Here is a 13,381-nt window from a genome sequence, read left to right on the forward strand (position 1 = left end):
TTCTGAGTACTTTTCCAGAGGGATCGTCAATGTGCTTGGATCTGGATGTTTGTGGGGAAACAGAAGCTTTTGCTTCTAAGCTGTTCACACATTTACATCCAAATCAGTTGAGTTTTGTGTTGATTTGGTCAAAGCATGGGTCCAGCATCTGCTAAAGGACCTCCTCTTTCATCAGAATCCTTCCAACAGACAGACAGGGAATAAATATTAAATAAAGTTTTACCTTGGTGCTAGTGTGAAGGCTGTTAATTTGATAGCCTGAGACACAGTGAGTTTGGTTTCCTTTCAAGACCCCACAAATTCAAATGCTTTAAAAGAGCTAAACCAATTGGCAGACAGAGAAATGCTTGTGGGTTTAAATTATTTCTGATATCAAAGGCAGAGCCACTCCCCCAGCAGCATCCTCCTTGGCAGAAGGCAGTTTCTGCTGGTCAGAAGATGCCCTTGCAGATAATTTGTGCAGGCAGAATGAATACACTGCCCTGGTTCTATCAGTGCCATCTGGATAATGACAACTGAGCAGAATTAGTTCCTAAACTGCCTCTGGTTCAGATATTTAATAGTTCTTAATAAATCCTTTTTGCCAGATGGTTGTGATGCTTGGTGAAGAGTGAGTCTTATTGTACTGAACTCTTTGGCCTGGGGAAGTTCATCAGGTGCTCAGAATTCCAGGATGTTGTTACATGCTGCTTGGAAATTCAGTGCCTAACTGGCAGCACAAACTGCATCTCTTAACACCAGTGTTTCAAGAATGCCACCATAGAGTTAATTTTACTGTAGTCACTTTATTTTAAATAGAAAAAATCACTTCTTAGAGACTGATATAGATCAGGAAATGACAGCAGATGAAGTTCCTTGGCTATGGATGTAGGACAAACGTACCATAATGCCCCTGCTCAGGCAGTAATTTTAGTAAGTGTGCTTTCCCAGTGGTGCTGTACCCCAAGGTGTCCTGTCCTGCTGTGTTTGTAGCTCCCAGCAAGCAGAGTGCAGCTGGTCTGTCCCTTCCAGAGAGGCTCAGGCTGCTCAGGGCAGTGCACCCTGTGCTTCACCAGCCTTTGGGGTGACACACCGATGCCTTCACTCACCCCAACACTGACCCCTTAACTGTGAGGGGACTGAGTAGTTCCCTGCATTTTGCTGCAGCATTACAGCTGGGACCTCTCTGGAATGGGGAAGAGCAGGTCTGAGAGCTTTGGGCACTTCTGTGCCTGGTCAGGAGGTGCTGCCAACCTGTGAGGTGTGACAGGAGAGCTCCTCTCACTCATCCCTGCCCAAGAGACTGGGTGAGGATCCCTGGGGCAGAGAGGAGTACTGCAGTGAGGAGGAGAGAGGGACAAATGTATTCATCTTCCCACTTCAGAAAGGAACAGCTGGAAGGGTTCAAGGGCAAATGATTTTCTGTGGCCCTTGCTCAACACCTTGATTGTGATCACCAAGCTGTGTAAAATGCTGCACTCAATATGCTTCTGGGGCTGGAGATCCTAGAAAACATTTTGAGAGCTGCCATTTTCACTTTTCCATTGTTATTTCAGGAATAATCCAGAATTTTTGCTGTTTATTATTTTAACAAGAATAGTGCTAGTAAACTACCTCCTTTTTAGCTTTTGCCTGAGAAATGCATATAAAACTATTCTAAAAAAATAAAATTTAAAGCCAGGAAAGATGCATTCCACAGGGATCACTCATAAAAGGCCTTATGAAAATAACATTTGGATACCAGAGGTTTTTTTCAATCAAAAGTGAAATCTTTTGCAAGTTCTCTCCCCAGGGGAAAACTTCTAATATTTCCTAATAATGATTTACATCAGAAGATGAAAAATGTGGATCCACGCTCCATTGTATCTCGTTGATTTCCTAACTATGAACAAAAATAAATTACCGATAATCTCCATGTGCCTGTTTTTCCTAGCAGAAAAAATGCTGGCTTGATGCTTTAAAAAGGAAAAAGCCTCTGATTGACTTATCCTAAGTGCCTGGAGTTGGCAGGGGCTACTTCCCAATGCTGAGTGTGAAGATGATCCGGCCCAGGAAGCGGTCGCTGTTCAGGTCGTTGATGATTCCTTTCCCATGCAGACTGCACTGGATGGGGACCAAGTGATTCCTCTGCACATCTGTAAAGTGCATAGCCACCAGTGGGGAGGTGTAGTTGACCTGGAAAGAAAGGAGATTTAAGTGTCATTTTTGAGGGAGCAGAAAAGCAAGCAGGGTTTTTATGTTCAGTGAAATAATTTGTAAATGGTTCATGGTTCCAGCATGCTGAGCCTTTCTGTGCCTGTGCCTTGGCAAGATGAATCACTGCACATTGCCTCTGGGGTCATTGCCCAGGACAGCACCACACTATGGGACTCAAAATGCTTTCTGCTGTCCTAAAAACCACACACACTCACTCACACACAGGGTTACACACACAGTTACACACTCACACACTGTTGCACACAGTTTGTCAGAGACAGAAATAGAGCTCTGCAATCCCAGAGCCCATGGCCTCTGTCCTGCCCACATCTACCCAAAATAGCCTGACAGCACATCTGGAGCCTGTGCAGCAGCTCCTGCCCTCCCATTCCCAAGGAAGCAGAAAGAGACGCCAGCCCCTCACTCACGTGGGTGAATTTGCCATAGTAGGGATAATACATGAGGTCAAATGTGCCGTTCCCAGGGTAGAAATCCACTGACCTGAGGTGACTCTCATTGCCTTTCTGTGATCAGAAAAAAAACAGAGGCACACACGGACATAGGACATGGGACACAAAATACAGGTCCCCTCAGAGCTCGTCTCAGAGCAAATGTCCCTTGGCAGCCCCTGGCTGAGCTCAGCTGTGCTGTGTTTGTTGTGAACACAGTCACTGCCCTGCTTCCAGCCAGGGGAGAGTGGAGCTGTGGAGCCATGGGTAGGGTTGCAGTTTGCTGCCTGCTGATTCCCTGCTGCGCCTTTGCTCTCCAAGGATGCGATCCAGGAGCTGTCTGAGCAGTGGGAACCCTTCCCTCACCCCGTTGCTGTTGTCTTGCAGGGTGCCCCCAGGACTGAGGGTGCTGCAGAGCAGCTGGAGATGGCAATGAGGAGTTCCTACATCTTCCCACTGAGCTCCAGGCTCCAGCTGGGAGCTGGCACCCAGCCCACAGGCTGCCCCACGGTGGTGCCCATGAGGCTGCAGGAGCAGGTTGGGAAGCAGGAGAGTGGTGCCTCTGCCACTCTCAGCAGATTGGCCTCCAGGTGTGCCCAGACACACGGGCAGCTCTGGGTCCTGTGGGTGTTTGGGGCTAATATGAGGACAAGTTGTGCTGAGCTGAGGTCCCTCAGGAGGAGGAGAGGTTTGTCCTTGTCCCCAGCACCCTGCAGGGCTCAGAGGAGAGCAGTACCTGCACTTTGCACTCCACGCTCACGGGGACCCCGGCGCCAGGGCGATAGCCAATGATCTGCAACAGCAAAAAACATCCATGCTGGTGTGAAATGCAGTGCCAAGCACATGCTGCCTCCCTTCTCCAGAGCTTGAACCTTTCTGGGTGCCAGCCACATTGCTCAGGACAGGACTGTGTGTCCCTGCAGCCACCCCACACCGTGCAACCTGCCCATGGCTGAGGGCCAGATTGCTGCCTGACAGCAGGGGCAGAGCAGAGGACACAGAGAGGGTCCAGACCCTCTGAAATAACACAGCCTCTCCCCCACACAGTTCACATCCCCCTATGCTTATTTTCCCAGCAGTGAGCACTGAACCACCATGCTATTGCACTTCAATTAAATTCTAAGAAAACTCCCATTATAAAGCATCTGGGGTCTGGGGTGTTTCCCTAAATCTCAGTTCCTCATGAAGAAGGGCCTGGCAGAAGGCCCTCCAGGCACTAAGGCCTCAGCAAATCAAATGGAGCAAGTTTTATAGTGGGTTTTTTTTAATCTAGCAATCTAGCAGATTTGGCCTGCAGGTTTGGGGTTTCTAGTTCCCTTTTCCCCTGGGCTGAGAAGTGAAGGAGTTTCAGCCCCTGTGTGGTGTTCGTCACATTGGGATGCCCCAAAGGAAGGAATGAACAGAAGCAGCTTTCTCTGTACCCTGTTCATCTTCAGCAGGATGCAGGGCTGGCCTCTGGAGTAGCCAAAGGTTGGGTCCTGGATGCCAGAGCAGTTCTGCAGCAGCGAGCGCTTGAACTGGCACGCCTTCTTCTCCTCACTGTCACTCCCCCCTTGGATGAAGTACTGGCCTGGGACACACTCAATGTTCTTCTCCTCCTGAACTTTGTCATCATAAGCTGGAGGACACCAACAGTGTTGTATTTGTGGGGTTCCCAGACAAAGGAAGGAATGATGAATCTGGCTCCATGTTCTTAGAAGGCTAATTTATTATTTTAAGATACTATATTAAATAAAAGAATACTATACTAAACTGTACTAAAGAATAGACAAAGGATACTTACAGAAGGCTAAAGGATAATCATGAAAAACTCATGACTCTCTCTTCAGAGTCTGACACAGCTTGGCCATGACTGGCCATTAAGTAAAAACAATTCACATGAAACCAATGAAACAGCCACCTGCTGGTAAACAATGTCCAAACACATTCCAAAGCAGCAAAACACAGGAGAAGCAAATCAGATAATAATTGTTTTCATTTTTCTCTGAGGCTTCTCACCTTCCCAGGAGCAAATCCTGGGCAAAGAAATTTTTCATAAAATATGGCAGCGACACAACAGACTTGTTAAAACCCCCTGAGGCCTGCACACGCTCAAACTCTCAGAGAACATCCTCATGTCAAGGGTGTTAGGAAGTCACACCTGGAAAGGCAAAGCTCCCATGACCTTGTGAGCCTCCCTTTCCAGATGTGGCTCATGAGGTGCCCAGGAGGAGACCCCTGCACTGCATGCATGTATCCAAGGACAAAAACCCCCTCCCCATGGCTCCCAGGGTGACAGAGAGCTCACCTGCTAGGAAGTGGTGCATGCTGTCCACGTAGGGCTGCCACGTGCTGGGCTGGGACACGTTGAAGGCAATGGTGAAGCCATTCAAGTATGGTCTGATCATCACTCCTGAAGGAGACAGACCCTGGTAAGGCAGATGTAGGTGCAGCATTCATGGGCTTGGGCTCTGTGCTGCAGGGCTGTTCATGGGACTGGGCTTGGGCTGGGCACAGGGATGAGAGGCAGCACCAGCTCACAGATCAACTCTGTCCTCAACCTGCTGATCCCTCACCTTCATTTCACCCCCAGAGAGCACCATACACATCAAAATATCCCAGGAAACCTGGGAGATATGGAGAGCCTCAGTAGTGTTGTGGGTTAGTGACTGGGGTTGCACAGGGTGGCTGCAGGTCCCCTGTGTCCCCAGCTGTGTGGGCAGTTCCAGACAAGAGCAGGGCAAGGGGCCCTTCTGTTCCCCACCAACACAAAAACATGGGGAAAATGCTGTGTCTGACACAGGGAGAGGATTTTCTGAACATTCTCTTGCCAGAACTCCCCCAAATAATAATGCATAAAAGCAACTCTTGATTTGCATTTTATTTTGAAGGCATGAGGTATAAAGAGCCAGCAGCTGAAATGCATCAGCGTCACCTATGAAATACCTAAACTTGGCTTTTGCCTTGAAAATAATGATAACAAATAAGCAGTGCAATGAGCATAACAATTAGTATCATCAGGGTGATTACTTCTCATGGGGCTTTTTAAGATGTCTGCTCCTGCGCAGAGAGCCTGCAGCTCTGCCAGTGCCCTGAGGTGAGAACACCCTGTGCTAGGGAGGGCTGGGAGACCGAAGGAGGGCACAGCTCCAGCAGGGCTTTGCCTGAGGTGCTGGCCATGCCATTTTGGTGGGACACTGGTGGCAGAGGTGCCTCTGCTCTGGCTGGTACATACCTGGTGGGGACACACGGTCCCGGTACCTGGGCGTGTAGGGGCTCAGCGTGAGCAGCATCACATACAGGCAGAAGGCAAACATTCCCGCCAGGCACGTGTAGAAGATGAAGTAAAACAGTAAGATCAAGCCTGCAAAACAGACAGGCACATTGCTGTTAAGGCAAGCAGAGCACATCCCCTGGGATGTGTCCCACAGGGATGCACAGACGTGCTCAGTACGGCGTCCTCGGCAGCCCTGAGTCCGTGCTGGAGGTGGGAGCTGCAGCCCAGCCCTGCACACACACTCTGCTGTCTGTGCCTGCAGGAATTCCAGCTGCTCCAGAGCTGGGGTAGCTGCTTTTTGGGTCTGTGTCCCTTTTGCTGCGTGGCCCTTCCCAGAGCTGTGTCAGGAGCAGGTCTGTGTGCCCACCTGCCTCGGCTCTCTCCAACAGATGGATCCAACATTCCCTCCTGCCCTTCCCACCCTCTCCTGGCATGGCAACATGCAAAGGTACCCCGTGGCTTCAGCCAAACTCCTGCTGGGGCTGTGGGCTGATGCTCCTGCCCTGATTCCTGTCCCCTGGTTCTGGGGCTGAGCGGGCAGCCTGGCTCAGGGCTGCAGCACCACTGACTGTTTCATGGCCCAGACATTCAGGGAATGGGTTTGTTTTTCCTCTGGACCAGGCTGTTGGCTGAGGATGTCTCAAGAGGCCACAGCCTATGAATAAAACCCAGCGGCTCAGAAAGCAAAGCGAAGCCCTAACCCAAATATTTCCCAGGAGAAACGTTCCGGCAGCTTGGAGGGAGCCCTGGGAACACAGATGTGCTCTCCTGCAGTGCCTCTGCCAGGGCCACCGTGCTGGGAACTGCTGGGGCTGTGTCCTGCTGGGGCTGAGCTGGGCCAGATGGGCCAGCACTGTGCTGGTGGCACAGAGGGGACAATGCCCAGCCCTGCCAGAGCAATGCTGGATGGTGCCTCTGCCCCAGCCTGGCAGCAGAGCTGGTGCTTGTTGGGCATCTTCCCACTGCTGCTCCCATTTCTGCGTTTCCTGCAGTGCAGCAGGGAGTGTTTCACCTGCAGAGAGGGGGTGCAGCCCTTCCCAGGGGCTGGGGCCTGCAGTGATGACCTTGTGGCCATTATCTCCCTGCAGTTGGTGAGTGCAAGTCCCCTGAGGCCCCCACTCCAGGGGACACCTTTAGAGCCAGCACAGGGGGGCAAATTCCCTCCTCCCCACCCATGAGCTGAGAGTGGGAAAGTTCAGCTCCACTCACCTCCAAATGCTCTCACTTTAAAATAAGTGTTGATTTTGGTAGTAGCTTCTCCTGCCCCCATGTAGAGACAAGTGAGCACACGTGTGTGCACCAAGGGCACGTGGGGGGTCACATAGCACAGCACAGTGACCCCAGGGGACAGGAGGATGCTGCACCCACCCCAGTGCTGCCAGCACTGCCAGGGTCACATCCACACCACACTGAGCAAATCCTCTCACAAGGAGCTTCTCAGGACCTGGAGGACCCTCCAGAAAACCAAACCTACATCACCAAGGACTCACCCTACTGCTCCCACACTTTGGTCTGTGCCTTCCCACCCAGCAAAGAAGCAGAAAGGCTGGTCTGCCTCTGTGGCCAGCAAAGGGCACAGGAGTGCAAACATGAATGTCAAGGTCTGTCCCAGACTCATGCTGGCAGGTTTTCAGACTCCTCTGGTGCTGCTGGGCAGCTTCCTTTGTTCTCCCAGCTGCCACCACAGGCTTTGCATAAGACCCAGAGCTCTTGGCAGGGGCATGGGAGGGCTGTGGGGCCTGTGGTGCATTGCCAGTGCCAGCCAAGGGCTGCAAACACCCAGCAGCAGCCCCTGGTAGTTCAGCCTTACACTGATGGATGTGCAGGTGCCTCTGGACCAGGCTGGGATTTTGACTCTGCCAAGGGGGCTGGGTGCTGGCAGAACAGGGCTGCAAAGATGGGTGACACCATGTGGGCTTGTGGCACCTTGATTTTGGGCCAAGCCTGCAGCAGCACTCACCCCAGAGGCTGCTCTTAACCACCCTGGGCACCTCCAGACTCAGCAATAATTTTTGCAGGGCACAAGGGTGTGGATAAAGCAGACAGGGCACTCAGAACCACCAGAGCTGGCACATCCCAGTGCACTGGCTCTGCCAGCACCGTGGGCCCTGCTGTGGGCACCCTGGAAGCTGTGGGGTGAGAGTGCTGACCAGCCCTTCCCTTCCCCTCCTTTCCAGAGCCAGGCTGGCTCAGGCAGGGAGGGCTGCTCTGCCCCAGGGTGTGCACCCTGCACACAGCACCTGCCACAGCCCGGGCACCTTCCCCACCAAGCTGATGGCACCAGAGCCACTGTCCCAGGGGTTACACAGGCAGGGTAGGAGTGCTGGTGGCAGCAGGGTGCACAGCTGCAGCACACTGACCTGCAGCTCCCCTGCTTGCTCAGGCTCTACACTTCTGTCTGGGACACAGTCTGGGCAGCCTGAAATCTTTGCTTTCACCCTCCCTCAACATTAACCTCCTTCTGCATGGTTTCCTGCTTGTCCTCCTCAGTGGTTATTATTGCACTAGTTAGAAACATTAACACTAAAGAAATGGGCAGGGGTGGTCAGTCCAGGCTATCAAGGACAACCACAGGCAGGCGAATCTCTTGTGAAGCAGAAAAGGCAACGACCCCCAGAAGTGGGGCTTGAGCAAGGACCTACCCCAGCTCTTGGCTGTTCTCCCCAAGCATGTTCTCTCTTCCGGGTTCCACAAGAATATCTTCATCTCCCCAGCCAGGTCTGCCCAGGTTTTGCTCCCCATGTCTGCCTTGGGCTCGTGCTTCTCTCTGTCAGGATCCTGGACCTTCTCCTCATGCTTATTTTCCTGGAAGAGTTGCAGAACACAACCCCCACAGGCAAGCTGAACTTCTCATTGGCCAAAAATAAATGCAAAAGCACTTAATATCTGGAAAAGTTTCAAATTTCCATTTTCCCATCATCACTCTTGAGTTAAAGAGAGGCAGTTTTGGCTGTTCCAACTTAAGATCACTCAGAACCCAGCATCCATTTTTCCATTACATGTACGTCACTGCTGTCACACTGGGCACTGTCTCCTTGTGCTGGCACTTACAGAAACTCATCTTTTTCCACCTGCATGAACATGACCAGAGAAAACCTGTGGTCTGGGAAGGCTGGGACTGTTCCCACACTTCTGCAAAATCTCTGAGTTCAAGTGCACATTCTCTGTGCTGCCACAGACGATAGCAGGCAGCAGTATTAAAGAGATCAACCAGCTTGTTTTCCTTGGCGTGTGAGCAAGAATTCAGCCTTTGAAGAAATCCCTGTGTTGTTACTCTTTTAATTACACCGAGTTCCAGGGAAAAGCATCTCCCCAGGTTGCAAGACTTTGTATTTTGCCTAAGGGGTGAAAACTTGTTTGTCCAGAACTCGGGAACACAAATCCTGTGCCTGGGCCAGAGCCGCTTGAGACACGGCAGCCGGGAAGCCGTCCCTAATTCCCCTGGATCCGGGCAGGTCTCCAAAGGCAGGCGGGTGGGAGAAGGTGCAGACCTTGCTCTCAGCCCGGGCAGGGCCGGGAGAGGGCGGTGCTGTCCCCGGAGTGGCCTCGGCACCTCCGGCATTTCCGTGCGTTCTGCGGCCAGCGGGGCCGAGCCCTCGGGCCGGTCCCGGCCGCTCCGGGGCTGCTGACCGGGCACGGAGCCGCTCGGGCACGGCCGGAGCCGCCGCTCCGCGGGACCGCCCCGGCTCTGCGCTCCGGGACCGGCCCCGGGCACCTTCCGGAGCCGGCACACACAGGTGTGCGGTATTTGCAAACCGCGGGCTGCCCCGGGAGAGCCGGGATGTGGCCGGCGAGAGCCTTGCTTGGAAACGCCTTTGAATTGGGGACGAGAAATTGGGCTCTGCTGAGGCACACAAATAGTGGAGCACAGTGAGAGTGGGGGACAATACTGACCCCAAAGGCTGAGCGTGTCCCCTGGGGAGCCCGGGCAGAGCAGGGGGTTGTAAACGCTCCCCATGCCGCTGGCTGCCCTGATGGGCTGAGTGAAGCTCTGTGGGGCTCTCTGGGAGCGCTGCTGGCAGAAAATGCCCCCGGTGCTGGCAGGGCCGGGGCAGCGCCTGGCACAGACCCACAGCCGGGCTGGAGCCCGACCCGAGCAGCTCTGCCCGGCTGAGGGGCAGGGAATGCAGGGAACACAGGGAACACAGGGAACAGGGCACAGAGCCGCTCTGCCCGGCCTGAGGGGCAGGGAACGCAGGGAACACAGGGAACACAGGGAACAGGGCACAGAGCCGCTCTGCCCGGTGTGAGGGGCAGGGAACACAGGGAACACAGGGAACAGGGCACAGAGCAGCTCTGCCCGGCCTGAGGGGCAGGGAACGCAGGGAACACAGGGAACAGGGCTGACAGCAGCTCTGCCCGGTGTGAGGGACAGGGAACGCAGGGAACACAGGGAACAGGGCTGACAGCAGCTCTGCCCGGCTGAGGGGCAGGGAACACGGGGCACACAGGGAACGCAGGGCACAGAGCCGCTCCTGCCCGGCCTGAGGGGCAGGGAACGCAGGGAACACAGGGAACACAGGGAACACAGGGAACAGGGCACAGAGCAGCTCTGCCCGGTGTGAGGGGCAGGGAACACAGGGAACACAGAGAACAGGGCTGACAGCAGCTCCTGCCCGGTGTGAGGGGCAGGGAACACAAGGAACACAGAGAACAGGGCTGACAGCAGCTCCTGCCCGGTGTGAGGGACAGGGAACACGGGGCACACAGGGAACACAGGGCACAGGGCACAGAGCAGCTCTGCCCGGTGTGAGGGGCAGGGAACGCAGGGAACACAGGGAACACAGGGAACACAGGGAACACAGGGAACAGGGCTGACAGCAGCTCCTGCCCGGTGTGAGGGACAGGGAACACAGGGAACACAGGGCACAGGGCACAGAGCAGCTTTGCCCGGTGTGAGGGGCAGGGAACACGGTGTACAGGGCTGAGAGCAGTGGGGTTTGGAGCCGGGGAGCAGCAGCCCCAGCATGGTCATAGAGGGACGGGGACAGGAGCTGTGGGGGCTGTATCTACTAGGATATGCACAAGGGGAAGAGTGACCAGCAAAGAGGGGGAAGAGGAGGTGTTCTTGTTCCCACTCTCCCCATTAGATAAAAGAGCTACCAGGAGATGTTTTGGAAACATTTCCTCAGACTGCCAGGGCAGGGGACACTGCCCAGGTGAAGCCCACACTGGTGCTTAGTGCTGCATTGGGGAAAGGCCTTTGAGTTTCGTGCCAGCTTCTCCTGGAGGCAGCAAGAGCCCACACTCAGGAGCTGCTGCCAGTGCTCAGGGCTGTGGGGGGATTTGGGGACAGATTCCCCTGTCATGGGGCCTCAGCCCAGGAACTGAAGGAGGCTTCTGTAAGGAGAGAAGTTCCCAGCTCTCCTGGCTCTGTGCTGTGTGACCCTTCACCAAGTGAAGGGTCCTGTCCTGCTGGCTGGGAAAGGCCACGAGGGCTCCATGGCAGCCCAGGCAGGCTGAGGAAGCCCCAGGCTCACCCCGTGGGTCTCTGTGGGGCAGCTGGGCCAGTACCAGGTACTGGTACTGGATGATTCCAGTATTGGATGATCCCAACACCAGGTTCCTGGCAGATGTCTCTCATCTCAGGAGCTAGGTCAGGTCTGGAATGGAGCACAGGTGGTTTCTCTTTGCAGCCCAGGACAGAGATGGTCTTGTAACAATCCATTGCACCTGAACAAGGGGCAGAAGGAGTGGCAGGAGCTGGGACAGGAGTGCAGTGGGGCAGGGAGAAGGCAGAGCCACAGCAGGGACACTGGGCAGCCCTGAGTCACTGCCTGCTGTGGGAAGCAAATCTGGGGCTCATCTCTGGCAAAATCATTCTGTGCTGGCTGTTGTGGGTGGCCTGGGGGAGGCCAGGAGCTTTCCACCATTCTCAGTTCAGACCAGGTCAGCTCTCAGTGTTGGATTCCTCCTGCTGAAATCCAGGTATGCAGAGGGTCACCCTGCCCAGGTGTTCCTTCTATTCCCCCTCACCACCCAGCACCACTGGCCAGACCTGGCACAGCCCTTTATCCCCCTCCCATACAAAGTGCTTTGCCTAAGAGACAAAGCAGCATTTCCTAAAGCAAAGTAGTTATAAATCTATCAGCCACAGAGCAGGTCCTTGCCGCAGCTCCCACCTCACCTGGTGAAATGAGGCCCCAAAATACTCACCACCTTCTGGCTGGGGCTCCTGAGCTGGCCCTCCACATCACTGGTGCTGGCATTGCTGGCCATTCTTGGGTGGGAAACACAAAAAATATGTTAGCACAGCAGCACTGTGGGTGTGGGTGCTGTGTTGTGCTGGCTCTGAGAGGCTCACAGAGAGAACCCCCTTTCCAGCACTGCTCCCCAGCCCTACAGCACCCCTGAAGCAGCAGCTGTGCCGAGGCTGTGGGGAGCAACGCTGCTTTCCCTCCCTACCCTGCAGAACCTTGCTGTCCAGGAGTGGATCAAAAAATAACTTGTTTTCCTAAGGGGGGTAAGCTCCAGGCAGCAGGATCCTATCTTGAGTGCTCTGGCATCTGGTGCCCTTTGCAGCACCCTCACCGCATCCTGCCTCACATTTGAGCTCCCATCTCTGCCAGCCAGCGCCCTACATGGGGAAGCCAGGCTGTTCCCCCAGGAGACCGAGGAGCTGTGAATAAACATTAACAAATCGCTGGGGCTTCCGATGGGAGAAGCGTCAATGTGTGCCTGTCAGTCACAGCGGGGCCGGGGTTAAATTGCGAAATCTCTTTCGCGGTGGAAGGGGTATGAGAGGGGCAGGCGGGTCTATATTTATCCCCGAGAGCAGGCAGGAGTTCACAGCCCCCGGTTTGAGAGCTGCCCACAGCCTGTCAGACACAATCCGGAGGCACACCTTGCCGTGCCACGCTCGGGCCGGGGCTGGGGAGGCTCAGGTTTTCCTCCATCAGTGAATCACGGGCAGGAGATAATGCGCTGGGGGTCGGGGTGGGCGCTGCGCTCCTGCTGCTGGAGCAGCTCCGGCGTGCGGGGCCGCCCGTCCCTGGCCGCGTCCACGCAGCTCTCGAGGAACACCGGGGCTCGTTTTACACCTCTGTCCCAGCCCCAGCTCGGCACCATCCGCCTGCTGAACCTCCTTTCCAATGGGAGCGGTGACCCTTCCTCTAGCCAGAGAGCCAGGCCCTGTTCCAGGGAGGGGAAAGGCTGCCTTGCCCCGGGCTGGGACCGTGCCCGGAGGCTCGGGGACCTGGGGACACGTGTGCCAGCCCCCGCAGGGCTGCTCGGTGGCAAGGCCCCGTTCCTGCCTGTCCTCTCCCGAGCGTGGCCGAAAGCCGCTCACCGGCTGTGCTGATAAATTGGCGCAGCGGGACGCAGAGAGCTCTGGCAGCTGCCCCGGGCTGGCCGGGGCTGCCGCTCGGTGCCGGGGCCGGTGCCCGCAGCCAGCCCGCCGGCAGGAGGGCACGCCGCCAGCTGTGCCCACAGCTGGATCTGCTGGCCAGGCTGGCGCCCTGGGGCAAGGGCTGTCTTCCCGAAGCTCGGCAGGTGAAATGGG

General features: G+C 55.1%; 1 protein-coding gene across 2 annotated transcripts; it reads right to left on the minus strand.

Moving 5' to 3' along the window:
• Window positions 1-765: 765 nt before the first annotated feature.
• Window positions 766-12,433, minus strand: ATP1B4 (ATPase Na+/K+ transporting family member beta 4). Of its 2 annotated transcripts, none has more exons than XM_063170613.1 (9): window positions 12,286-12,433; window positions 12,037-12,100; window positions 8,523-8,685; window positions 5,839-5,967; window positions 4,912-5,016; window positions 4,046-4,242; window positions 3,361-3,417; window positions 2,604-2,699; window positions 766-2,154 (listed from the first exon to the last, which is right to left on the minus strand). In XM_063170613.1, exons 2-9 carry the CDS (start codon window positions 12,097-12,099, stop codon window positions 1,993-1,995), a joined length of 972 nt encoding a protein of 323 aa, XP_063026683.1. In that variant the 5' UTR covers window position 12,100; window positions 12,286-12,433; the 3' UTR covers window positions 766-1,992. The 2 variants fall into 2 exon arrangements, with proteins under 2 accessions (XP_063026683.1, XP_063026684.1); XM_063170614.1 differs by having other exon boundaries at window positions 12,296-12,402.
• Window positions 12,434-13,381: the final 948 nt, after the last annotated feature.

The sequence above is a fragment of the Melospiza melodia genome, chromosome 16 (genome assembly GCF_035770615.1).
Source record: "Melospiza melodia melodia isolate bMelMel2 chromosome 16, bMelMel2.pri, whole genome shotgun sequence".
In the NCBI taxonomy this organism is placed as follows: Eukaryota; Metazoa; Chordata; class Aves; order Passeriformes; family Passerellidae; genus Melospiza; species Melospiza melodia.